General features: G+C 40.0%; 3 protein-coding genes across 3 annotated transcripts; 1 reads left to right on the top strand and 2 right to left on the bottom strand.

Annotated features, from left to right (window-relative positions):
* Nucleotides 1-449: 449 nt before the first annotated feature.
* Nucleotides 450-3,300, bottom strand: FICD (FIC domain protein adenylyltransferase). Its single transcript, XM_053457117.1, has 2 exons — nucleotides 2,894-3,300; nucleotides 450-1,840 (listed from the first exon to the last, which is right to left on the bottom strand). Exons 1-2 carry the CDS (start codon nucleotides 3,252-3,254, stop codon nucleotides 774-776), a joined length of 1,428 nt encoding a protein of 475 aa, XP_053313092.1. The 5' UTR covers nucleotides 3,255-3,300; the 3' UTR covers nucleotides 450-773.
* Nucleotides 3,301-7,577: 4,277 nt separating this feature from the next.
* Nucleotides 7,578-18,181, bottom strand: SLC8B1 (solute carrier family 8 member B1). The gene is made up of 16 exons (XM_053468960.1): nucleotides 18,117-18,181; nucleotides 16,103-16,441; nucleotides 14,602-14,754; nucleotides 14,110-14,162; nucleotides 13,624-13,680; nucleotides 13,288-13,394; nucleotides 12,384-12,551; nucleotides 11,901-12,008; nucleotides 10,920-10,976; nucleotides 10,704-10,834; nucleotides 10,277-10,418; nucleotides 9,969-10,090; nucleotides 9,675-9,828; nucleotides 9,501-9,581; nucleotides 8,525-8,589; nucleotides 7,578-8,299 (listed from the first exon to the last, which is right to left on the bottom strand). The coding sequence occupies exons 2-16, from the start codon at nucleotides 16,229-16,231 to the stop codon at nucleotides 8,102-8,104; spliced, it is 1,725 nt and encodes a 574-aa protein (XP_053324935.1). The 5' UTR covers nucleotides 16,232-16,441; nucleotides 18,117-18,181; the 3' UTR covers nucleotides 7,578-8,101.
* Nucleotides 18,182-18,184: 3 nt separating this feature from the next.
* On the top strand, nucleotides 18,185-27,109 carry PLBD2 (phospholipase B domain containing 2). The gene is made up of 12 exons (XM_053468948.1): nucleotides 18,185-18,408; nucleotides 19,513-19,606; nucleotides 20,659-20,817; nucleotides 21,161-21,261; nucleotides 21,603-21,817; nucleotides 22,087-22,181; nucleotides 22,528-22,688; nucleotides 24,017-24,112; nucleotides 25,047-25,118; nucleotides 25,340-25,492; nucleotides 25,741-25,903; nucleotides 26,721-27,109. Exons 1-12 carry the CDS (start codon nucleotides 18,203-18,205, stop codon nucleotides 26,886-26,888), a joined length of 1,683 nt encoding a protein of 560 aa, XP_053324923.1. The 5' UTR covers nucleotides 18,185-18,202; the 3' UTR covers nucleotides 26,889-27,109.
* Nucleotides 27,110-27,324: the final 215 nt, after the last annotated feature.

Here is a 27,324-nt window from a genome sequence, read left to right as displayed (position 1 = left end):
TTGGGTTTCTACACAAAAAAAGGTGGCAGGAGAGCTTGGTAAACTTATCTGTAAAACTGGAAGCTTGGCCTATATAATAACACATATATCAGTCAGTGAGGTGACTTTCAGGAAACCTCATTGATTTAATTATGCTTTTTATATGGCCACCAAAGCTATCCTTGGAGCATAAGCTCAACAAGGTTGACCATTCATAATGTAAAGTTAGTGAGGTTCAGCTGCTACCGCCCTGTAAACTCCATCTTTAGTGAGTAAAGCCCGTCTGTGAAATAAAGTGCTTGAACCTTACTGACATCAGTAGTCAAAAATGGTTATAGAAGCCTAACCTATATCTTTAAAAGTACTATATTATATATATATATATATATATATATATATATATATATATATATATATATATATATATATATATATATTACACACATACATACATACATATACACCACATTAGTACAATAATATAATGTCATTGTTTAAATTGCAATAAAAAGGTAATAAACTACAGTATAAAGTAATACAATTATTGCTAACAAATATATTCTCTGTTGTAGCTGCATGTCTGGTGGTTCTGTTTTAATTGGCACAAATATGAAATACAGGTACACTTTACTTCATACTGCAGGATATTACTCTTTAAATATGAAATGTTGTAACCCCATTCAGCAGCAACACATGAGCAAATAAGTTAAGAGGACGAGCCAGTTGAATACCTCAACCAGCATATCCTCAGAGGTGTGAGTGTTTAAGGCATCGCTAATAAGGTTCTCTTATGTTCAGGTTTTCACGGGAATAGTTTGCTTGCACCCAGGACTGGGCTCAGGAAGGCCCACGGGATGCTCTGTTGTAGCTATCAAAAGAAGATCTAAAGTGGTCTCTGTACATTTGGCAATAAATCTGATGAAAGGCCTCACATCACCTTCATTTGCTAGTTCCAAGACGTGATAATATTCTGACCTCTGTTCTTTTCTTATGGTAATGGCTGGATATCCTGCCTGCATTAAAATGACATTCATGAGCAAGCGAGACGTTCTTCCGTTACCATCCACAAACGGGTGGATATAAACTAGTTTATAATGAGCTAGCGCTGCAAATTCCACTGGGTGTAAGTTCATTGCATCGTCGGAGTTAAGCCATTGAACAAACTCTTGCATCAGTTTCTCGACATCTCTGGGATGAGGAGGTATATGATGACCCACAAACACTTGGTTAACTCTAAATCGGCCAGCTTCGATGGGGTCCACATAGCCCAATATCCTTCTATGTATTTCCAGAATGTCGTTTATGGTTACGGATCCTATTCGGGATACTAAAGTGTCGTTGACGTATTTCATGGCAGCATGGATTCCTATAACCTCATTTTGCTCTTCAAGGCTTTTACCCGGCACAGCGTAGCGAGTTTCAATTATGTGACGAATTTCAGACAAAGATAGGGTATTTCCTTCAATAGCCACTGTGTGATAGACATGGTGATAGTATGACTCTTCCAAAACCCTTCGCAGAGCAGAATTACCTTTAGGAATGGACATGACTTTTTTGACCTTGCTATCAATGATACTAAAGTATCTCTGATCTATCTCTTCCACGAGGGGTAACGTTCGATCACGGTTTATCAAAGCCTTTTCATTGTGTGGTGAAATCATTATCGCCTTGGAATATAAATAGTCCGCCTGGATAATGTCCTTTTCTTCTTCCAAGAAGATTCCAAGCTCATTTAAAGCATCTACGTGATCTGGATCCATCTTCAGGGCGTGATGGAGAAGTTTATGTGCCTTGTTCCGCTTCCCTTGACGTTTCATTTCCAGCGCCTGGTTCAGGGCAGCTTGGGCTTCAAATTTAACCTCTAAAATATGAGAAATTGTTATTCTTACCAATAATCTATGTACCAACACCTTTGGCTATATAACATAAAGAAGAATGGATGCCTATTTTTCTTCACATTTATCTTAGCTTCTACTGCCAGTATTATTGCAAGCTGCAGGTTGTGATACTGTTCTATGATGCCGGATGCATAAGCATAGAAGGTGGTAGATGGTTTTATCTATACAGCAAGAACTATTAAAAAAATAAAAAGGTACATCTGTTGCACAATGTCAAGTGTAAGCCAGCTATATATAAAAAACAGTGTTATTGTTTTTTGTTGGGTATACAATATTGACCACCCATAAATGGAAACACCAGCAATTATTTGTGTAATTGGTGATTTTAAATATAACTGCTCTTTCCACATATGCTGTGCAAGAAAAACAATGGAATAAAGTGGAACATATCCAGTTTGCAGTAATGTAGGACTGCTTATATGAGGGACACACAAAAACAGCAGACAGACCTTGATACGTGTACAGATGGTATCACATATGTAATCCAACACACAAATATATATATATATTAATGACAGAGGTATGTCCCTTTAATTTGATTCCAAGACACCTCCCCATCACATATTAAACATCTGGTTTGTAGTTTCTGATCTAGGAGTTACATATGCCCTCTGCTCAGGAGCAGTATATTATGAAATGGTGTCCTTGTTGAAAATATACAGTTTAAATACTGTTCCAATGTTTCAGCTGCTTTATTTTTGGTGGGTTTTTTTTGCAAGCAGAAGAAAAATATATTCACCAAAATATTTACCTTACCCAATTACACATTTAGCTGACCCTGGTTTATAACAGCTGAAGGCAACACATACATACATATACAACTGTGATATTTCCATGTATTCCTATTTTAGTTGGTATTATGGATAAAAAAAGCGATACACTGTGGATAACACTACTATGCCTCTGCATTAAAATGAAGACATTTAATTAAAGGTTGGGGTGGCATCAAATACCTAAGTTTACACAAAAAAGAGATGCTATCTCAGAAATCTAGTTCCCGTTTACATTTATATTACCTGATGTAGGTTTCTGCTTTAACACCAGTAGGTCAAATGCAGTCGAAGCAACAGCCAGACCGGTTGTATGTCCTGCATACGGATGAGTGCGCCCATCTCTACCGAACAAGTTAAACTGCAGCAAAACCTTCAGCGCTGACCTATAGTGCTCCTCGAGCCCACTCAGGGGATATAGGACCACCAAGAATGATCCAGAGAACAGCAGCAATCCCGCCAGGAGCCCAAAACGAACCCCCAAATTTGCCCATTGGAACTCCTTTACTGCCATTGACGTCTCAGTCACCCAATTCCAAGCACCAAGAGCAGGTTCATTTTCTTGAATATTTCCACAGACCTGCAGCGAGAAAAAGAAGTTGCGCATATATTAGTAACTTGGGCTTTTTCGGCTCCTGTCTGTAGAAGCTATTCTGTACTATTGCATGTTGCAGATCATAATCAATCACATCACCGAATAACCATTAGCCAATTTCATAAATTTACCATTGAAGTGTATTTGATAGTATTTGTAACTCACTCATGCTTCAAAATTAATAAAAAGTACAAAAAATGTGTATTATAGTACTAGAGGAGCCAATTGACTATATATTACACTTAGTCCTAGAGGAGCCAATTGACTATGTGTTATACTTCGTACTTAAGGAGTCAACTGACTTCTAAGCAGTGTGTAAAACAGTAGCTGCCCAGTTTAGTAACTACCCTTAATACCCCCCTGCCCCCACTTTCTCTAAACCCATACCTTAATAGCCCTCTTAATACCCCTTCATACCCCCATCACCTGTAAACGAGCAGACTTCCGCGTCAGGTGACGCAAATGGGAATTCTCGATCCATCCCCGCCTACTTCTTGTTTTTCCATGCTATTGGTTATGGAAACGTCGATCACTTCAGACGTACGTTCTTTACCCTATCAGAACGCTCCTAGTCCCCCAGGCTGCCGCTGTCAATGGAAGGTTAGTTGATGACGTTCGGAAGAGTCGGGGCGCGTGGTGACTGTTGATTGGGTAACGGCTTCAGCAAGTTTCACTATGTTTGTTGTTTTTTTTGTGGTTTAGCTGCGAGTGACGTAATTGAGCACCGGCCTAGGTTTCCTATTATGGTGACGTGTTAAAGAGCGTAATGGTGTGAAGGGCATTCTTAGTATATGGCAGCAACTCATGCTTGTGACGAGACCAAGACAAATACGTATCATTGTTTGTGTTCCAATAGTGTGTACCATAGGCGCTAGTATCAGATTAAAAGACTGCCATGGGGGGGGGCATGGCTCCCTATGTTCCCAATTACGGGAAGTCCCCATTGGACATGCTATTCCCTTGGGCCCTCAGAATGGTGGCATGGCATACATGACAGTACTGAGATGTAATGAGACTTTTTCAGTGTTTTACACTATGATTCCTTAATCACTATTCTCCTTTCTTTCGTGCTCCCACGCAAATGATATATTCAAGTAGGGATAATTAAAATAGGATATTATTTTAGTAATAATTTACTAAGAAAATGGTCCCCAAAACAGTTCAGTTGACCGAAATACCACGGAAATTATTAGCGTACCTGGGAACTTCTGGGCTCCGGGGACTGCCCACTGACGTCAGTGTGAGGTCCCATTGATGTCAGTGGGAGGTCCCATTGACGTCAGTGGGAGTTCTTGGTGATGTCGGGGTGTTCCCACTGACAACGGCGGGAAAAGGGAAAATGGCCGGGTTGCTCCCGTGGCATGTCTGTTCTCTTTTCCAAACTTGAGATTTTCACATTATATTTTGGGACTCCAATGTTTTAAAATACTCCCATAAAAGGGAAGGCAACCCAGGGTATTTCACTAGGGGCATTTAGACACATATCATGCAACCAGTCACCAATCACTGGCAAAGGGAGCCATAATGTTAGCTTTTTTCACCAAACTTTACATGTTTCTTATGATTGTCTGCACAGAATACATGCAACTGCAGAGAAATCCACCAAAATATATTCAGTGGAATCTCCACATTACAGAAACACCCCACAAGCATAGCATTTTTTGGTATATATTTTTTTTTTAAATCTGCAGGTACACTATATGAACTGCAAGCAAAATAGGGCAAGGTAGGCGCACAGAAAATAAAAGGTTAAATCATACAAACAGTTTAGATTAAAAAATATATCTATATATACATTTTCACAAGTATGCCAGCCTTTTGCTTTTTTCCTGCACCTGCTTTTGTGGGCCGGAACACCCATCACCACTATCAGCTTGGCTGAGGGCTATAGGAGTTGTAATCCACGAAAAGAGGTGCTCAAAAATAAAGCAAAAGGCTGGCATAAACCCATTTCAAAAATTTTTTTTTTTTACAAATAAGTAATATGTGGGTTGAGGGTATTTTTTATTATTTGTGTTTTATTTGTGTGTAAATTCTATAGATTGACAGGTGGGGGTGGCTGGCTGTGTCATAGTGTCTGATCTACTGCATGACAGAAGGGATTAGACATATTCTTTTCAGGCTGCTAGCCATCTGATCTAACTATAGATCAGCTGGCAATCTGTTGGCATACTTTTTTTTTTTTTTTTTTAACTTTTATTTTTTTTATAACTATTCTGACCAATCAGCAGCACTCAGTTTACATAATTGGAGCATCACATTCATTGAGAATGCATCCATTCACAAAGGAAGTCTTGGGTGATCTGGCCCTTGGAGGGTTAATGGAGGTTCCCGAGGACTGCCTTGTGTGCGAGGTAGTCCCTGGCACCGATGTTTAGGGCGATCCAGCTTAAATTTATGAAACCAAGTATACATTGGCTTAACGTTTACCTCCTGGAAGCTCTAAAACCAGCATAATCTACTCAAGGGCATGACGTTCTCTCCATCCCTGTCAAAAGTCTACCTGTACCAATTAACAGCTTTAACTCAATAACAGGCAAGGGATACTAATGGGTAGTAATAATTTTGCAGATAATTTGAATAGAAAGAAGATGCCTGCTTAGTCCATTAGTTAAATACATATATAGTGCTCATTTTAGCTTTTAAACAGCTTTCCTTTTTATGGAGAGAACGAAACTGTAAAATGATATTGGGAAAAGGACTCATCTAACTTAATGTATCCTGGAAACACAGGCAACGGATAAACAGAACACAGCAATTGAATAATGTAACGTTTCACCTTTTAGCGCATTCATTTATTTTGAAGGAACTATTCACAGTATATTTGCATACATAAGCATTATCCAGCCTCTCTCTCAGTATATATACTGCATATTATAGAGAGAGACAAAGAAAGGGGTTGGGGGGCACACATACAAACAATGTCTTAATACACCCTATATTCCAAGTTGCATAAAAGGTCCTAGTAAAGTACGGTAGTTCTTTGGACAAAAAAATACATTGTACCATTATGCACAATATGAAACCACACACACACATTTTATATAATATACATATATATATATATATATATACATACATATAAACACACACACAATTTCCAAAAATAAAACAGAAGGAAAAGGTGTAGCGTTTTAAATCTTGAGCTTGTATCTACTTTTAAAGGCACCTTAGAGATAGGAGGGGTTACACTGACTTATATTATATATATACTTATACCGTACATACAAGATCGTATATGATTCAAACATATACATGACTGGGAACTCTCTGTGTTTGTACAGGACGAATTGGCACAAAATGGGAAGTCAACTCTTTTATATCCTACTCTTACAAGGACAGACTGGCCATTAGGCACATGCATGGCGGATTGGTGCCTGATAGCACGTCCCCCTCACCATTAGCGCCTCTCCAATGTTAATCCTTTAATGTGCTGCCGCCTGATGAATACACATACTGCCTGCTAGACTGCCTCTGATTTATTGGCCATTAGCCTTAATGCACTATGGCCAATGTGGAATCCCAGCTCTGTCCTGCTGATATCTAAGAGCCCCCAACTGGCACTCTTCTTTGCTCACACATATATCACAGTTGAAACCTCTGCTTGTATATAGAGGACTTGATTCAGAATATTTTACTTCTCACTCACATTGAGTGCTGCCCTTTGACTGACTCAAGGTAGCTCTCCCTCCAAGGCTGCTGTCCTTACTGCAGTGTCCTGTAAAATTCGATGCCTCAGTATTTTGCTAGGTACATAGTTCTATGGAAGCTGTGGCACAGTCCTCTATAGTGTAAATCCGCCAGCTGGGGAGATCAGAGATCTCCCTTGTAACTGGGCCGTTCAGCAGCAGCGCATCCAGGGCCCCGATAGGGTGACCTGAGCCCAGTTTTGAGGCAGATCCCCTGGGCATAAATAGGAGTCATTTAAGAAGAGATATCGGAGGGTCCAGAAAGGTTATGACAATTAACATCCTAAGGGTATAAACTTTGCCTAAAGACACCAGAAGAATAAAGCATTTAAACTCTCCAATTTCACTATATGCTATGAAGAGTCTACAGTGCCAAGTCTTCTCTTATATGAAGGGCTGAGCTGCCCCTGCATGATTCAAAATTAAAGAGACAGGCCATGCTCTGCTATTCGCTCCAGTTGCATGAAAACACTGCCACTGGAGTGCTTTTTGTGCATTGTGGTGCATCTTCTTTAACCACCCTTAAGCTCAAATTATAAAATATAAAACTTATAAATGTTCAAAACTTTTTAAAAGTGTCCAACAGAAAAAAAAAAACTTAATTATTTCAATTAAGAAAGTAATTTATACAGCAGAGAATCATGGCTGCAGAATACCATAAAATCTTGATTTTATTAAAAGTCTATTTTATTAATAAAATGAAATTTAAAAGTATATTGTAGTATGCATTTTCCAACAGGTCTCACTGTTCGATGTTTCAGAAGGTGCGTTTGGCTTCCGATATATTTCATCATTTAAATTAACAGGGTCCAGCCCTCCCTTGAGTGGCTTGGGTGTAAAAACACATGAATATCAAAAACATGACAAATAATAAGTGTTTGAAAAATGCTATATCTACTTAGCATTACAAAAAAACAAACAAAAAAAAATAAAAATCACACACACCCAAGATGTGCCTTTTTCCTTCCAGTAGAAGACCTTTCAAAATATTTAGAATGTATGGTTGATTCTAAGTTTGTTCAAATAAAATACAGTTAATAATGTGTAACCTGAGTTGGTAGTGCAGCAATTAAAGGCTTAAAGTGATAAGGGACATGTGCGAGAAGGATCCCTGCATCATTGGCATGGAGTTTCCAGGTGCTTATTCCCTTAGATAATGGCTTCTCTGTGTCACGAAGATGCCAGTCTGATGATCCCAAATTCTGTTAATAGGGCCACAGTTAGGAATATAGCATAGAGAACCAGCAGGGCAAAGCCATAACTACGACGCAGGTGGAAACATTGAGCAGGCACTGATATCAGGGAGAAGATCAGACTTATTCCAAGACCACCAGCAAGGATCCAAACCAATAGACCCTGGGGCTCCAGCTGTGTAAAAAAGAGTAAAAGTAAGTAAAGAAGCACTATTTGCAACCAAAGGTGTGACCCATTTTCATCAAGTCTTATCTTGGGTTTTCTTGGCCTGGCACTTGCTAATGCCCTAGTTTACTCAAGATCCCATGATTTGGCTATATCAATGAAAAAATATTAATATTAAAAAAAAAAACAAGATAAAATTATTTCGACCCAATGAAGTCCTGAGTGCCCACTCACCTGTAACACCGTCTTGTTCGGCCCCATTTGTAGTAGACAGCCTAATCCAACTCCAATCAGAACATCTGGGTATAGGTAAAGGAAAAAGCGCACTGACAAAAAATAAATTTCTCCAAGAAGAAGAAGTGACCAGGCTCTATATAATGGATATTTTAATCAGCGAGGCAAGAAATTCCACAAATTTAATTATGTTTCTACCGGGCTAGCTAAGCTCATGTTTGGCCCAGGTAAAAGCATAATAAAATCAATGTTTTAAAACAGCACTTTCCTGCAAACATCTACTTAAGTGAATCAAACATATAAAATATGTTCAATCCGTGCAGTAATCTATTCTACTCCAATACAGTTCTAAAATTGTTAATTCTTAGTTTAATGCTTACCAGGGGCCTGGCTGACAAATGCAGAACCAACTTATGAAATTTAACTAAATTAGCCAGTATCAGATCCTGCATTATTTGCCGTTTCAAATAAAAATACTAGAGCAATTGGAAAATATAGATTCTTGCTGTAAGATGCCTTACTATACTTGGTTGGTGCTCTTAGTTTTGAGTAATACAGCATGTTTTGGGTTAATTGTTGCTTTGGGGATGCTAATGGGCAAAGCATGCAGTTATGTATTCAAGTTTTTTACATGTTTTCAATATGCTAGTGTGCCCCGATGCAAGTCAGACTAGGCGATATGTGCCAGGGCTGGTCACAATGTCAGTGGTACACAACAATCATCACTGAAAGACTGCCTGTACACAACATTAATGCCAACATAGTCTTTGCTTACACACCCTGGAAGTTATATCCTCTAATATTATCCTCAAGATTGTAAGCATGCAAGCAGGACTCTCTCCACCTAATGTATCGATTGTCTGTCAATTCTTGTCTTGTCATACCCCTTGAATATATGTATTGTATTAAGCGCTGCGTAAATTGTTGGCGCTATATAAATAAAAGATAAATAATAATACAAACATAAAAAGGATACTGAAGATAATACCACCGAAGCAGGCAGAGAATGCCATACGAGGATAACCCTGACGTGCCAGTGTGAGATCAGACACAAAATCTGTCAATGAAAAATAGCATGAACTACTAGGTTCTAGAATACCTAACTGTGATCTGTAAAGAAAAAATAGAAAAACCTAAAATGTATACTTACCGCCTATGCTATTACCCCAGGCAAGAAGAGTTAACCCCAGCACAGTGTTACTGAGCCGGAAAATGACACCAAAGGTACGCAATAGATTTACAACCTCTCTGGCTGCAGCGCTAATCCACAGTGCACTGGCCAAGAACCCAACAAAGGAGAAGATCTGGAGGTAGCAGAGGAGACAAAGCCACACATTTAATTTAATTGAGCATATTGCTCACAGAACAAACCTGGAGATGCCATAATCTAATAGCAATAATACACACATACAGCCCACATACACACAATAACTGGTGGCCTTACAAAGTGATATTTTGGTGGTTCCTCATTCTTTGTGGTGAAGAAAACCAGAAGTGCCAACAAAGCTCCAAGAATTGTCACAACAGCCCAGACTGGCATCACACCCTCAATACTGTAGAGACCATCTAAAGCAAATAAAGTACAAAGATCACAACCTGTTTTCCAAACATTTGTACATTAAGCCATATCACTTAGGGTAAATTATATATAATTTAAAGCTGCCTCACAGAGGGATCTGGAACAAACTGAAAAAAATGCTGAACTTGAAAAAAAAAATAGGAGTAGTGGTTAGACATCCGATTGGAACTTACAGATCCCAGAGTTAATAGCGAATATACAAAGAAGGGGGCTTGTTATTAGTTGCAGGCAGTTCAGGGGTCTCTGCCAGTTTCGGTCTTCTTTATCTGGATCAACCACAGGGACAGAAAAGAGAAGCAGCATTTCCACTGGGACCTGAGAGAGCAGAAATACATCACAGCACTAGACACATCCTTGTAAAAAGGGACCATAATAGCCAAATTATTGTTCTGTGATACACTGAAGTTAAATAACTGTGTGACTAGACAATAAAAAAAACCCAAAACAGCAGTTTGCTCCTTAAAACTTGGAGCATTTTTGTACGCATTGAGAATGGACTTCCATCACTATTTACAGTCTTAACCAACAAATGAGAGGATCACACATTATTCTGTCTTGGCCTCATCTTCTCTGCTTTAAATCCTGCCTATATTCACTCACCTTTATGATTTTAAAGAGTCTCCAGTGCCAGTGCTTCACTCTCCATTTTCTAGAATCTATTGGATTCAGAGCATTGACAAAGATCTGCCAGGCGCTGCACTGGATGGGGCTTAGGAGCTGATATTCATCTCCTGCGAGAGAACCAGATGAGCTAAATGTATTCTCAGTCAGGTGTGTGTGTGTGTGTGTGTGTGTGTGTGTCTGTCGAACCCGTACCATACTCCGAGCCATGAGGAGTGGCAACGCCATCGTCTTCAGACTCTGTCAGTAGCTCTATTAAAGAAAAGGGGAAAAAAGGACACATTCAACTAACACACCTATAGAATGTAACATATTGATGTACGCGTATGGACGCTTTGAGTGCAGGGATAGGGATGGTCAAAAATTCCTACAGAAACACGCATGATGGGAGTTATATGCCATAGTTATACCAAAGAATACCATTTCTACAAATATGAGACCATTTTGTGGTCCACTCATGTCTGCAGGTTACAGCTCTGAATGCATTCATCATTATTGTTTGAGGGTCATGGGAGCTCTAGTCCATAAGAGAAAAGCTCTCTTGCGCACGTGGAAGCTGTTATAGCTGCAAAGGGGGTCAAACTCCAAATTAATGTCCATGGTGTTGGAATGGGTTGTCCAACAGGTACATATAGGTGTGATCATCAGGTGTCCACTTACTTTTGATCATATAGTGTTTATTGTGGGAAGCTCCGACAGGTGGGAAGGCCCATGTTTGCAGGGATCAGGTGATTTTTTTTTCCTGCATGTTGATCTGATTTAGCTATAGATCAACTGCCAGCATAGTAAAGAAAATTGTTTTACAGCTATTGGACAATTTGGATAATGCTGGTGTTAGATGTGCAACATTCTATTAGATCAAATCCCTGTCTACTTTTTTTTTTTTAAATGCACATTGAACTATATTTTGGAAAAAGACTGTGACAATAGCTTGAATTGTCTCTTTATATGTTTTTTCCCCCCACAAGACATTATAAAACAGCAGCAAATATTATTTTGAATTTTAAAGTTGCAGAAGAAATTTATGCTCTCTAATGAAATACTGAATTTCACAGAATTAAATAACTCCTTAACCTTATCATCAGTTTGTCAAGGTGTTTGCCCAATTACACTCAAGTAAAAACATTTCAGATGCCTAGCTCAACCTTCCCCAACAAAAAAATAAAGAAGGTTCACCTGGTTCTTGAAGGCTTGGAACAGATAATACGCTGTGACGCATCCTCCGATAGATCCAAGTAGAGAGGACAACTACCAGGACATAAGTCAGATACAGCAGCAAGTAGACTGTACAGGGTATAAAATAACAGGATATGCTCAGAATAATGGAAATAAAATAGAACACCAAGGATTTGGAAGAAACAAAGATTGTGGGTAATCGCAGTAGAAATCATCAAAAACAAACCTTTAGGTCACTAGATGGTTGCTGGAGGGGCAATATGTGGCACAATAGTGCATATGACCATATATAGCAGTGTTTGTGAGTGACAGAACACAATGGTAAAATTCATAGGATAAGACAAAAATGGGATGTTGTTGGCACTAAAAAAATGTGATGCATGCATTTGATAAAACCATCAGGAAATTGGGTCAGACAAAAGACATACGGTGCAGGAAATTGGTCTAGTCTGCTGGGGACTATAAAAAGGCATATTTGCTCACCTAGGGCTTCTGGCAAGTTCACAGTTCCTTGGTACAGAACATAGAAGGTGAGGAAGACAGCTGCTATGTAAAACACTATGTCTCTTAGAAAAGGACGAGACGCAGCTGTGAATGGTTTCACCAACGCAATCCCTCCGGCCACCACAGTGGTGACAAACACCCCTGCACCTGGTATAAGGAAAAAGAAGTCATATACACACTGCAATTAGAATTTATACATTGTATATATTTTTTTTTATTATTTTTTTTTTGTTTGTTTATTTTTCTTTATTTTTTTTTTTTTTACAAACAATGCAATAAAAGTTTAGTTTTATATACACCACATTCATTTTTTAATCATCAGCATAAATACATTTTTATATATATATATATATATATATATATATATATATATACATACATACACACACTAAACAGGTCTTATTTATTTTCTCAGGCAGCTGCATATTGGCCATATGTTGCAGTTCATTCTTTCTGCCCATTCTACTAGACAAACACCCTGAATGTCTTATCATACTGCTGCTGTTAAACAACAGAATGGATTACTCTCCAACTAATGAAAGTCCACAGAGAAACAGGATTACTGTAACACTGCCATAAAGAATCAGCTCAGTGTGGTGTCTGAGCAGAAAAAGTCCTCCAAAATATCACACGGGGGACAAGAATGGCAGCCTCCAGGTCTACTGATAAAATAAGTTTATTGGAACAAAATGAGATCAAAACAAGTTTATGCCAAGGCTAACCAACTTTACTGTATACTTCATTGTATTTTATGCTCAAGGAGAACTTCCCCTTTGAATTTATTATACAAACACACATGGATCACATATTTAACCCACTCAGTACACACAAAGAGAACATGCAGTAGAATTTTATATCTCTTCTACCTTCTACCCAGACATACCAAAAAGTGCTCCAATAGCCAGTCCTGCTGTCCTGGAATCCGAAAATGCTGCCAGGGCACTGAAGACATCAGGTGCGCCATTTCCAAATGCCAGGAAAGTGACGCCATGCAAGTTAAAGGTCAAGGAAGAGGACAGCACTTCTACGCATAAAGCCTACCAGCGCCAGTAAGCCCCTACCATGCTACTATCACATAAACCCGTTGTACAGCGCTACGGAATTTGATGGCGCTATATAAAACAATAAATAATAATAATAAACCTCTAACATTATGTAAAGGCTTTAATAAAGAAATACGTTTATAGTTAAAGCTCTCAGATACTGGAGAAAGGATACTGCCACGTTGTGTGAAAGCCTGAGGCTGCGAGAAATTGCAGACAGATTGGGGCAAAAACTGTAAAAATGCAAAAGAAATGTTATGAACAGTCAGTGACAGAGTAATAAAACACAACTAAATAGAGCAAGGGTAAAGCTTTTAAAAATAAAGGCCAATAACACATCTTGAACAATTCTGGCAGATGATTTACTCTTTCAACCCCCTACACATTGCAGTGTGAAATAGTAAAAAGTTGGGGCAAGCAGAATCTATGAAACTGAAAACAGCCAGATAACTTCCATGCACCAATTAAACATCTCCCACGTACTTATATAGGAAAAGAACAGTTAGGGGAAGATATTACGGCAGAATGCAGGAGCTGATTACAAGGCAAACTTACACAACCAATCTGCCCCTAAATAAAAGTGATAATATTAATAATTGGACGACTATAATTAGGACTACTGTATCAACTCCAAGTCAACTTGGGAAGTAAGTTCTACTTACAATTTCTCTGCGGTTACCGCTAGAATGATAAAGAGGTAGAGGAGCCACAGGACCTAAAGGAGAAGATAATAAAGATAACATTCACATGCTGCCTGTTTGGATAGATAACGATTTGTCACAAGTGTTTCAGCCTGCAAGGCAGTCAGTCTAAGAAAACTTTCCACTTTGGCTTCAAAACCCCAGTGTCCCTATTTTGTCCCATGATGTCTCCCATTCCTAGGAGCTGGTATGAGTGCATCGCTGTGTTCTACAGCCCCAAAAGCCACAACAATCAAGAATATAAACAGCAGATACTGGGTTTATCAATTAAATTGCTTAATGTTGGGAGGTGTTAAATTGGCGGGAAGCTGATCCATCTATCAACCACCCTCTCTGTGGAGTAAAACTCCAGCATCATCATTCACTCGTCTCGCCATTTTGGTACCTGTCATTCCAAACGACTTCATTTTTTTGCAATATACTACACAAACACCTGGGATTAAAGCTACTCACATACAATATGATAACAAGAGGAAACAGAGGTGGGGCGAATGTGCAGAACGCCCCTTCCAGGTAACTTATGTATCCGTCTGTATCATTGCAATCTGGGGTTGTCCTGACAAAGGCGCAACGCAGTGAAGCATTCAGTTTCCCCACGTCTCGACACTGAAAAAACCCAAAATATTAATAGCAGCAATCATGGACAAGTATGTTATATTAGACATACACAACTGGTCCTCGAATAACGTTCTTTTCTTCAACGTTATTTAGTTAAAAAAAAAAAAACTCTCTGTCAATGTCTCCCTACCTTTTCCGCCATCCGCTTCCCTGTCCCTGGAACTAAGATCAGCTAAGGGAAAGGACAGGGACACGGAAGTGGTAGGGTGAGCATCGGCCATGTTGTCCGGGACACATGCAATATGTAAATATTGTATGTGTCCTGGAAAACATGGCTGATATGGTCACCCTAATTCCGATGGGGGCGGCAGACAACGTAGGGAGACTTTGGACTTTTGATATACATCACTTAAACCAGAGACGTTTAGCGAGTACTAGCTGTGTGTGATATATATACATATGTGTATATTATATACATATACCCACACAAAAAACATTGTGTATATATTAACCTGGAAGTTTGAACTAAAAGTTAAGCAGTTTAAAGGGCGACTCCCCTCATTTCTTTCTTTGTGTGGCATATTTATATTGTCAATAAGCTACACAGCAGCGTATGCTAAGGTGATGTTAATATCTTTGATAATATCACATGAGCTATTGCTGGCTGGTGGTGGTTATAACGTGCGTGAATGTGGTTATGAAAGGTTTACAAACACGCAAGCAATCACAAGAAAAATCATGCAAATGTCACTCGTAGGGACAGACCAGCCACACTAGTATAAATATTGTCTGAAAGAGGAATGGCAATAATGCGTAAAGTGCATAGGCTCCTAAAGAAGTGGGACTTGGGGGAGTTTTTGAAGCACTGAAGACAAAGGGAACGATGGATAGACGGGTGAAGGGCATTCCACAGGACAGGGGCAGCCCATGACACATCTTGCAAGCACGCGTGACAGGTAGAATACAACAGTCAAGTAAAACAATGATAAATTCTCCCCTTACCCAAATCATTGTGCGTCAGGCACAAAATTCGGCTTCTGTTATTGATATATGGAGATATGATTAAATCTACATACACACGGTATATGTAACGAACTCTGATGTACCAGAGAACAGGGCAAGATCTGAAAAGCAGAATTTATGTCTAATGCAAGGATAGACACCCTTAGATCATGTTCCAGTGGACTTCCATTCTCATGATGCTCACTTAAATTGCTTGAGAAACCCTATTTCTCGCCTTAAGCCCCAGGAAGGTTCATTATGGGCCACTGGAGAGAGAATGTTCTTTATAATTAATGTTAATCTATCACATGGAGCAGAACTTCCTTGTGTTTAGTAATTTCATTAGTAATTTATCATTTCTCAGTACATATGCAATACCAATATTCATACTCACGTCGACATCCTCAGTAATAGAATTGTCATGTTGATCCAAGATTTCTGACTGCAACAAGAGGTGGGAAAGGACGGCTTCTTGACTTTCAGATATAGTAGACATGTGCCACTTGGTGACATCCATGGGCATACGAAAAGTGGGCCGTTTCTCGACAATGCCCGAAACTACTATCAAAACCAAGTGACCTTTCAAAACATAGTTTCTATAATGTCCTCTACGAATGCACCTTTCACTTCTTTCCCTCTCTTAACTTCCTTTGAACCTTTTCAGCTTTCTTATCCTAAAATAACCACACTTCCATAACGTGGAGTCTGAGTATCTGTTCAGAGCGGCAAGGTCCTAGAAACAGAAGAGGAAGTGAATTAGAGCACCAGGAAGCTTTCAGGTTTCTTTCAGATGGACATACTGTCACACCCATCTGCAATGTCACATGCGAGTCAGACATGCACAGATCTGAGTTTCCTGCCATGTTTCATGGACTACAGATTTTTGGCAATTTCAACAATACTACTGCCTGCCAACTAATAACTACAATAAGAAAGAGGGCTCTGCTAGCCCATTCCTACTGCAGCATTGCGCACAATGGATGGGTGCGCGATTATTTGGTATAAATATTTCTCTGTAAAGATGACACCTGTGAAACATTTCTTGCCGGCGTTCTTCATGATTAGCCCCTTGTTCTGATACCTGGCTTAGAAACATGCAAGGAACCCCAACATTGTGGTGATCCAACTTTTAAAAGTGGTCTAATCACCATAGCAACCAACAGACTGCTCTTCCTTGCCGGAGCAAACATTTGTTTTCTACGATGATTTCACGTATTTCCAGCTGTGAATCAGAATTACTTTTTGCGTACAGTTGCATAGTGTTGATTTAGATTGTAAGCTCATGAGCGAGGCCCTCATTCCTGCCAGGAACTTTGTGTAAAAGTACCATAAGGCCAGATTGCTACTCACAGACGGGATTCTCAGCTCCTGGTGTGTCTGTATGTATTAATATATATTTGTTAGTGTGTTAAACACCACGCTTAAATTGTACAGCGCTACGTAATTTGTTGGCACTTAGTAAATAAAAGATAATGATAATAAATAATAATTTAACATGCAACCTAGGCCAAGGTAGAAAAACAAAAACATCACTCTACAAGGCATGTCTAAACACTCCATCACAACCTTTCAAGTGGTCACACAGTATCTTACATTGACTAATATGAAGGATCTCTACAGAAAACCATGTAGATTTATAACAGTTTTGGATGAAGTGTGTGTGTGTGTGTGTGTGTGTGTGTGTGTTCTGATCAATCAGGACATGCACATCAACAGATACACTTCTAGAAGTGTCAGAGTTCATTATTACTCCTAAGTTTCTAAAGAAGGGAGTCAAAGATATAAAAAAAGAGAGCGATGGGGGGAATCAAAGAAAAGGAGTAAAGCCGTGTCCTAGTTATAATACTCATACAAAAGCGAAGACGCCCGATCCGAAACAAATCCGATGTGAGCCAAACACGACTGCCTGATGAATTGACGGTGTTGACGTATCCGGCTAGTGTGCTCCCTCCCCGATCAGCTGATGCCCCAGGAAACCAGCATGCTTCTACTGACTGAGGGCTTAAACGTACAGGGGAGGGGGCGATAATTAAAGGCACAGCAGCACCAGACCTTCCGTTAATCAATCGCGGTTCCCTACTTTAGCAGCTCTGGGCTGATGCGCACAGTGTCCGGAAACTGTGAAACACTTGTAGCTGAACCGAAGGTTTACTCTTTGGGATAAAGTCAGCAAACACACCGACACACAAAGCGCCCAGGGGATTCCGGATACAATTTACGGTTTCATTAAAATGAAATATTTTACATTCGGGAATAATCTATAATGCAGTCATATACACATATATAACAAAGTATTCTCATAGTTAACTGATATCACACAGCAGCATAGATACATATAGATCTATTAAATAACTACATCATAAAACCCATAGGGTTCCTGTTATATTTGCACGTGTACATTAACTTACTAGCCACACACAGCGACGATCGACTGCAGCGAATGTTGACCATTAGGCCACGCCTCTCCCAGTCAGCTGGTTTTTTGGAGGGTCACATGACGCTCGTGACCGCTCATGTGACTGCACTGATGGCTGCTTGGTTAATGCTAGTGTTATTCTTGGGCCCCGTTACCGGGGAGGCGGTAAAATCGCAAGTGTCCGTGGTCCTGGACCCTGCCACGGGCCAGCTCTCGATAGTGCCCGAGAAGAAGGCTGAGGCTGTGGCCTGGGCGGAGCTCAAGGATGGTGTTCAGGAAAACGGGTGAGGAAGTTTGGTGAGGGGTACAGGGGGATAGAGGAAAAAAGAGAGGGGGGGGATAGAGGAAAAAAGAGAGGGGGGGGATAGAGGAAAAAAGAGAGGGGGGGGATAGAGGAAGAAAGAGAGGGGGGGATAGAGGAAGAAAGAGAGGGGGGGGATAGAGGAAGAAAGAGAGGGGGGGGATAGAGGAAGAAAGAGAGGGGGGGGGATAGAGGAAGAAAGAGAGGGGGGGGATAGAGGAAGAAAGAGAGGGGGGATAGAGGAAGAAAGAGAGGGGGGATAGAGGAAGAAAGAGAGGGGGGATAGAGGAAGAAAGAGAGGGGGGGATAGAGGAAGAAAGAGAGGGGGGATAGAGGAAGAAAGAGAGGGGGGATAGAGGAAGAAAGAGAGGGGATAGAGGAAGAAAGAGAGGGGGTAAAGAGGAAGAAAGAGGGGGGAGTAAAGAGGAAGAAAGAGAGGGGGTAAAGTGGAAGAAAGAGAGGGGGGTAAAGTGGAAGAAAGAGAGGGGGGTAAAGTGGAAGAAAGAGAGGGGGGTAAAGAGGAAGAAAGAGAGGGGGTAAAGAGGGAGAGAGAGGGGGGTAAAGAGGGAGAGAGAGGGGGGTAAAGAGGAAGAGAGAGGGAGGTAAAGAGGAAGAAAGAGAGGGGGGGTAAAGAGGTCTTTCCACCATGCCAGCTTCTGCAGCTACATTTAACTAATTAGATGCGTGAGGCACAAAGTATGATGTGTACTTACTAGAATTTCTAGCTGATCCTCCCTCCCATATGTGAATCATATTGTTTGTACAAACACGCCTGTTCAGCTTTTGCTGAACAGAACATGAATAAGAGTGAGAGTGAGTGAAAGAACAAACTAAATTCAAATGAAAATTCAAAGCTATTTGTTCTTTGCATTTGTTTTTTTTGCGCCGTTCTCCCCTCGTTTTTGCAGATTTGTACGAATTGATGAACATGAAGTCTAGAAATGATTTGTTCTAAGTAGAACAGCACCTTTAATTGTTGTGATTTAGTGAGGAAGATGACGATCCGTGGGATTGCGAAGAACCTGAAAGACATTAAACTGTTTAAAACATTGTGGCCTGGGCCCTTATCGTCAGCTCTTTATTTCAGATGGGCGGTTCTGGAGCTGGAAACTAATGGCGCTTATAATGACTCGGTCCAGGCTTATGCTGCAGGGGTGGCCGAAGCTGCTGTCACTCAGAGGGTAAATATGTCATCTCTGCTACCAAAAAAGGGGCATCCCATGAAAAAAAAAATTCATCTTGAGCATAAGACACGCTACATTACCATTGGAAATAACCTGGTTTGTAGCAATAAACTTCCTTTATCTGGAGGTTGCTACTGTTGTCAAGTCATGTAATATTTCTGGTGACTTTCCCTGCCCAAACACCACACTGAGCTTACTCTTTATGGCAATGCTAATGAAGTCCCTTCCTTTTATATATGAAATATTATATATGTAAATACAATAACTTTTTTTAGAAAAGAAAACGGTACAATAATTTTGAAAAAGTATTTTTAATCTGATATCAGTAATAATAAATTGATGATTATGTCTCTGTTGCTATATGCGGATTTGCTGGCTACCAACACTCAGTACTCATATCCAGTGGTACACATTGTAGAACCACTAGCCCATGACAAATTGTCACACAAAAAAAACAATAATCAGACTTTTTGACGCTATACTTTATCGCTGAGATCTGAACATTTTAAATGTAATATCTGCACACTGATTATTTTAAGACACTGTATTTTTAAACACTCGCTAGATGGATTTATGGGAAAGTAAGTGATTAATTGCCCCGCATCTCCCTCTGCTGTGTATTCCTTGGTATACTGAACATAACATGCATATTGCTGCATCAGAGAAATTCAGGCACGCTTACGTCTTAAAGTGCCATGGCCGCCTCGTGATCGCCAGTCCAGCCCTGGGCAGCTTAATGCTCTATTGAGAGTATTTGCAGAAGACTGGAAAAAAAATTACATTTTGGAGATTGTTTGTTTAAAACAAACAATGTAGTGTCCTTACTAGCCGTGACAATCCATTGGTCGCTGTGATAAGATGACTTTTTAAGCTTGGCACCTGAAATGCTTTATGGACAGTTCCATAAATTTAGCATCTTGAAGTAAGACTTACTTCCAGGGTGTCTTCTGTAATATCCAATTATTATATAGTATAAAAATACTTAGCTGTGGTATATTAATGGTAGTCTAGTGTTTGTTTGCACCTTAAAGATTTCTATATCCTTCCAGCTAATTTACATGCATTGGATGAACACCATGATGGGTTACTGTGGTCCTTACAAGTATCAGGCTCCGTTCTGTGAGAGACTTAGGTCTTATCTGGAGACTAATTTGGACTGGATGCAACAACAGATTGAAAAGGGACAGGATCCTGTGTATTGGCACCAGGTAACACGTGTCATTTTATGGGTTTTATATATATTTTTTTTCCTGCTTTAAAAGGGAAAAACATGAAAGTGATCTGTCACATTCCCAATTGTTGCATTGTGTACATGTAAGAAAAATATATGTAATATGAATTGGCCACCCGCCTTATGTTTAGCCATGTATATCCTCAACTTCCCAGTCCCGAGCTGGGACAGAAACCAATCCTTTTTTTCTACCCTGAATTTACTTATGTTTACTTTATTGAACTTTTTTCCATTTTTTAAGGAGTAGTGTGAACTCTTAGCACAAGGAGTGATGAACAGTCTGTTTTTCTATTGTTTCTTTGTTTTTTTTTGTTGCACAGGTCCACCTTGCATTACTTCAACTCAAAGGCCTTGAGGACAGTTACAATGGGCGAATCTCCTTTCCGCTTAAGAGATTCACTCTCAGTCCATTTGGCTTCCTGTAAGTTTAATTGTTTTTTTTTTTTAGAACTCTCCTTTTGATATTTATTTATTTTAACCAATTTACTAAGTGGTTTTTCTCAACTTTTTCCTCCATTATTTGACTATATACCTCTATCACCTGCTCTTTAAAGAGTCAGTTTACAGATACAGCAGTAAAATATGTTTGTGAATACTGTAGCAGATATCAACAAAGAAAAATAAAAAAACAAATATAAAAAAATGCATATAGAGTAATTACATTGTGCTAATGTCTCTTTTTTTAAGCTATACTTATTCTTTATTCCATTCCCAAGTTGTACTCATTTTATTTCCTTGTTTCTTTACCGATCGTTCCTGCAGACTTTTCCAACTTGGGGGAGACTTAGAGGATCTGGAAGGTGCTTTTAACAAGACGGATGTGCTTAAAGACCTGGGCTCAGGTTCCTGCTCAGCCCTTATTAAACTTCTGCCAGGCAACAAAGATCTCCTGGTGTCTCATGATACCTGGAACACATACCAATCAATGCTGCGAATTATCAAGAAATATACTCTGCCATATCGCACTTCACCCAATGGTAAGAGCTGTCCTTGCATTTGTTGAACGCTCCAGCCAGCCAACAGGTCAAATTTTAGTACTTGAGCAGACCTACATCACATTTGCAAAAGGAGAAAGATACGTCATTTTCATGAATTAAATGGTAACAATCTAGTTATATCTAAATTCCAGTGATCTCGGTTGGAGCACTGGTGAAGTCAAATGTAATCATATCGGTAGACGTGCGTGAACTTTTAAACTGTTCAGATGCCAACTTCTAAACTGGGTCACTAATTGATGTGTCCTCAGGGGGTCCCACCGTTCCTGGTTGGGTTCAAACATTCTCCTCCTATCCTGGCACCATCTTCTCTGGAGATGACTTCTACCTTTTGAGCAGTGGTCTGGTGAGTCTATTTTCTTCCAAAATGTAAAATTCACTGGAATAGATGTATATATCCCCTGCAGTGTGAAAACATTTTATGAAGAACATGTATATATATTAGCACTGATATAAAAAAGAACACATTATCATTAGCAATATAACATTCTCTTATATTAACACCTCTTCTTGTATATGCTTATCACTTGAACACTTAATAGGTAAATCACAATGTGGAGATCTGTGTGGCATACCAATTACTATATTAATGTAATCTAATGGTGTAAAGGAATTAAATTTGCAGCGTTGCCGTGCATGCCTTAAGAAATTGAAATTCTCTGATTCGGTGATCACTGACATTGCTCTTGCAGGTGACCCTGGAGACAACGATAGGGAATAGTAATCCACAGCTTTGGAAGTATATCCAACCAGAGGGCTCTGTCTCAGAGTGGCTGCGCAATATTGTGGCTAACAGACTGGCTGCTAGTGGACAGGAGTGGGCTGCCGTTTTTGAGAAGTTCAATAGTGGGACGTAAGTGTTGACTTTAGATGTATTTAGAAAGGGAGTTCCCGTGCCTTGACTCTTCTTCTAGTCCTCTTATTTTGACTATAGCTGTTAATAGGCTCCAGCTGGAGAGTTTAGCCAAGGAATGACTTCTACCTGGTATAGCTGGTTTGGTTGGTAACAAACTAGCACAGGGCTCGACAAATCCCAGGTCGCCATGGCGACAGAGAATTTTGTCCTGGCGCCTAGGTTTTGTCAGCATCTTACATCCAGAAAAAATTGTGGATGTAAGAGGCTGAGTCACCACACGGAGGCGCTGCTGCTGTCTGCCCAGGAGTCTGGGCACACAGCACAGCCACTCAGAGCCCACCCCCGAGCCTGAGATCACTCCCACGGAGTGAGCCTGTAGGCTGAAAACGTGGTTGCTGCAAAACCAGCAATCGCGTTTTCAGCTGCCACAGGCAGCTTCAGGGAAGGGGGTTGTGTGTTGATTGGGCCCCCACACAAGTGTGGGGACCTGACACAACACCCCCCTGCTGCCTGATCGCTCCATGAGAGCGACAGTGCAGCGTTAACTTCTTCAATGCCGCGATCGCGGCGTTTAGGGGTTAATTCCCGTTTTGTAAGGGGCTCTGCTGCTGGTGGTCTGCCTGGAAGCCCAGGCAGACCAGCAACAGCAAAAACGAGCCCCCACAAGCCCTTTGATGATTCCTGTAGGCATGGAAGCCTACAGCAGTCATCAGAGACTCCCCCTGCAATGGCTGGTCTATAGACCAGCAATCGCGTTCCAGCTGCCAGAGGCAGCTTCAGGGACAGGGGGAGAGGGTTCTTTGGTCTCCCCATGAGTGTGGAGAGCAGCCCCAACCCTCCCCTACTGCCTGATCGCTCCATGAGAGCACCAGTGCAGCGTTAACCCCTTCAATGCCACAATTGTGTATGACACATTTGTGGCATTGCAGGGGTTAACATTTGTCCCCACAAGCTTGTGGGGACTAAATATCAGTCAATGCTGTGTTCCAATGGAACATCAGCATTGAAAGGGTTAAAAATAATAATAATAATAATAATAAAAAAAACAGCACTGACCTGAAAGTCCAGGGTGTTTCCAGGTCAAACGCTGTGAGTTTAGTAAGCGGGCTGATGATGATCAGATCACTCCTGACCAACTGTTAGTTTAAAAAAATCCTGGCTCCTAACTTTTTTACCTGGCGCCTAGATTCACAACAAATTTGTCAAGCCCTGAACTAGCAGGTCATAGATGGGTTTTATTGTGCGCATGTGTATACAATGCTTCAGCTATTTATTTGCTCACATAAATTATGTGGTTTTTTTTGTTTTTGTTTTTTTCTTTTTAGCTATAATAACCAGTGGATGATTGTGGATTACAATAAATTCCGTGCTGGACAGACAAAGGCTCCTGCCGGCATCCTCACCGTTCTAGAACAATTACCGTAAGTGTGGACAACCTTTAAAATCGAGCTAAGTGAACAAAGCTGGTGTTATCAAACTGAACCTCTACTTTCCAACAAGTATACCTTTTTTTTTTTTTTTTTTTTTTTCTTTTAATCATACGTCCGAAGAAGGAAGAAAGCGATTATTATATATTCCCAATGTGAATCTTAGATTTGCAGCCTTTATCTGTAACGAAGGCAGAGGCATCAACTAAGATATGCGCCGCTAGCCAGGGTTGTTTAATTTGTAGCCCAGATGTTATAGACAACTTATTGGTGATAAGCCACATAGCCTTAAAGTAGAACTCCCACTATGTACTTTTTTTATTACCAGTATCAGATTAAAGATAAATTGTTAAAATATTGTACATGAATCATTTGTATGTGTTCTGGCTCTGTTATCGTAGACAAAGCCATAATCCTTATTGTACTGCCTGTGTAATCCGGGGCTGTGTCTTAACCATGCAGAGGGACACCCTTACTAATCAATATCTATGGAGGAAAATATTTCAGATTTAATTTCTATTGCCATAAAGAACCAGTTCCGTGTGCTGATTGAGCAGAGAGTCTTCCGTGTTATCACAGGACTGACAAAAATGGCAGCCTCCAGGTCTGCAAATAAAGAAAGCTTATTTGGACAAAACTAAAAAGCCAATCCCCCCGACATCTGACTATATACAGCAGTTTAATGCTTTCAATTCCCCCAAATACTCCACTTTACAGTTTTACACTATATAAGATGCAGCTGTTGAGCTTTAGTTGAATGAAGCAGTCTTCCTAATGATCCAATTGTTTAAATCTGAACCCTTACACAGAAGTGATGTTTTCTGATTAATACCCTAGCAATTCTCTGGCTTTTATTGAAAATGAAGACTATGAAGGTAATTTGTGTGGTTGTGAAAGAATCTTTTTTTTTTTTCTGTCTCTCTTTTAGTGGTATGGTGGTGAAAGCTGATAAATCAGATGAACTTTACAAAAGTGGATACTGGGCCAGCTACAACATCCCGTATGTTCTGATTACTGCATTTTATAACCATTCAGGGAAATTATTTGTTGATAAATGGAAACCCAGACAGATTATCAGATTATGATTCTATAACACTGATCATATCTTTGATCTGTTTTCCTTTTCAAATGGTATTGCTGGTTTAAAGATGCCTGCCCAGCAGCGGCAATTGAGATGGCGTGCAGTCATGATCTCCGTTAACGTCTGTATTTTCTACACAGCTATTTTAAGGAAATATTTAATGCGAGTGGACAGCCAGAATTGGTGGAAAAGTATGGTGACTGGTTTACCTATGACCGGAATCCTAGAGCTCAGATATTTCGCAGAAACCAAACCAACGTGCAGGATTTGAATTCCATGATCCAGCTTATGCGGTGAGAATAATAAAATTTAAATATGTTGTAGTCATTTGATAGGATGATTGTTTTCTATGATATCTTAGAATATAGTGTGTAGCTAACTCCACTAGCATGTTACTCGCTAACGTTTTTAACCAGAATGTTTTGGGGCTTAAGCTTGTTGTTCCCCTTAGCCCAAACTTTAATTGCACTGTCTAGTTTGTTAAGCCAATAACCTTAGTATGAATTCAGACTGCTGAAACAAGTGCTTATGTTCATTTCAGGTACAATGACTATCTGCACGATCCTCTCTCACTTTGTTTGAGTTGTAACCCCCAGCCAAATGGGGAGAACTCTATCTCTGCTCGCTCAGATCTGAACCCTGCTAACGGTACCTATCCATTTGGCGCACTGCGACAACGGCAACATGGAGGCACAGACATGAAGGTAGATTGGGGGAGAACTGTAACAATGCATTGGGAGGGCATTGGCAAGTCCAAACTATCAATACAAGGCAAAGATGGCGTAGAAAAGAAGTACTAATATCAGAAATTAAACATGGTAGAGTGTTGTTAAAAGGGCACTTTAATGCCCGCTAAGCAGCCATACAAACAAAATCTGAATAAAGTACTTTAAACATGTTTGGCAAGACAAAAATAAATCCTGCCTCGTCTATAATCTAGACAAGCAGCCAACCACTCGCAGGAAGTGGTTCCTTTAATATGAGTGGGGAGTGCTTTCTGTGCAAATGGGTTGGTGGTCTCATAAACCACCTGGAACATTTGCTTGAGACAACACTGTAGCTTGTTGGCTGTGTGTATGGCGAGCATGCGCACTAACAAGCAAAGGATGTGACCATTATGACCATAGGTATCGTAAACACTTATGATGCCTGCTAAATGGGCATGAACTACGCTGCAAGAAATTAGCGATTTTTATTTATTTTAAATATAATAATAATAATAATAATGGTTAGCCAATCTAAATCTTTATATACATATACGTTATCTATTTAAAAGTAAATATTTTCATAAAGCATAAATGCAGTTTGTCTTGTATTTATAGCTTGCATCATATCAGATAGTTTATAGTAAGCCTACTGACAAGGATTTACTCTACAAAGGTTAGATTTGTTTCTCTACACACTTAAGTGGATCAACTCATGCCCCTTATGATTTAATAACTAGGGCGAAGATTGAGGAACTGGCCGACAATATTCTAAATGTTAATAGCATGACTGAACCCCTTCTCTTCTCTCACACAGGTTACCTCCTACGATATGGCCAAGGTGTACCAGATGGTGGCTGTGAATGGCCCAACGTGGGACCAAGTCCCTCCATTTCAGTGGAGCACATCTCCATTCAGCAATCTCATGCACATGGGTCACCCAGACCTCTGGAAATTCTCACCTATCCTCATTACCTGGGACTGAAGTGTTAACTGAAGCAATATCTTCCAGTGGCTGTCTCCTCTTTCACTGGTGCTTTATGAGCAATCGCTGCTGGTTAGAAAGTGGTATGATTTCCATGTAAAACTACTCTCATGACATCATTCAGAATTATAAATCATTGCATCATCGGCAAAGAGCTATTTTAATAAAGGGACATGTTATTTTTCAAAGCAATGTGGATAATAAAGGGATGACAGTGTTACATACTAAAAATAGAAGAAGGCTCCAGGCACGCAGGGGTTCCATCAGACAGATTTATTGTAGGAAACAGACAACAACGTTTCGACCTCACGATGAGGTCTTTATCAAGTTGATTCAAGTGTTACATACTAGGCAGGGTGCTAGTCCTGCAACCCACAATATTGCATTTCTGTAAAGCACTTCTAACAAGGTTTTCTTTGGTTTGGAACCTGGAACA

Source organism: Spea bombifrons, chromosome 1, assembly GCF_027358695.1.
Source record: "Spea bombifrons isolate aSpeBom1 chromosome 1, aSpeBom1.2.pri, whole genome shotgun sequence".
Taxonomy (NCBI): Eukaryota; Metazoa; Chordata; class Amphibia; order Anura; family Pelobatidae; genus Spea; species Spea bombifrons.
This window is presented reverse-complemented; position numbering and strand designations above follow the sequence as displayed.

Coding starts and splice junctions, on each gene's coding strand:
- FICD (XM_053457117.1), bottom strand. CDS start 3,254: ATGCGCAACTTCTTTTTCTCGCTGCAGGTCTGTGGAAATATTCAAGAA. Junction 1,841..2,893: donor AAAGCAGAAACCTACATCAG/GTAATATAAATG, acceptor CTCATATTTTAG/AGGTTAAATTTGAAGCCCAA.
- SLC8B1 (XM_053468960.1), bottom strand. CDS start 16,231: ATGCCCATGGATGTCACCAAGTGGCACATGTCTACTATATCTGAAAGT. Junction 14,163..14,601: donor CTCTTGTTATCATATTGTAT/GTGAGTAGCTTT, acceptor CTTCTCCTTTAG/GTCCTGTGGCTCCTCTACCT. Junction 12,009..12,383: donor GAACTTGCCAGAAGCCCTAG/GTGAGCAAATAT, acceptor TACCCTGTACAG/TCTACTTGCTGCTGTATCTG.
- PLBD2 (XM_053468948.1), top strand. CDS start 18,203: ATGACGCTCGTGACCGCTCATGTGACTGCACTGATGGCTGCTTGGTTA. Junction 21,262..21,602: donor CTCAGTCCATTTGGCTTCCT/GTAAGTTTAATT, acceptor TCGTTCCTGCAG/ACTTTTCCAACTTGGGGGAG. Junction 25,119..25,339: donor TGGGCCAGCTACAACATCCC/GTATGTTCTGAT, acceptor TTTTCTACACAG/CTATTTTAAGGAAATATTTA.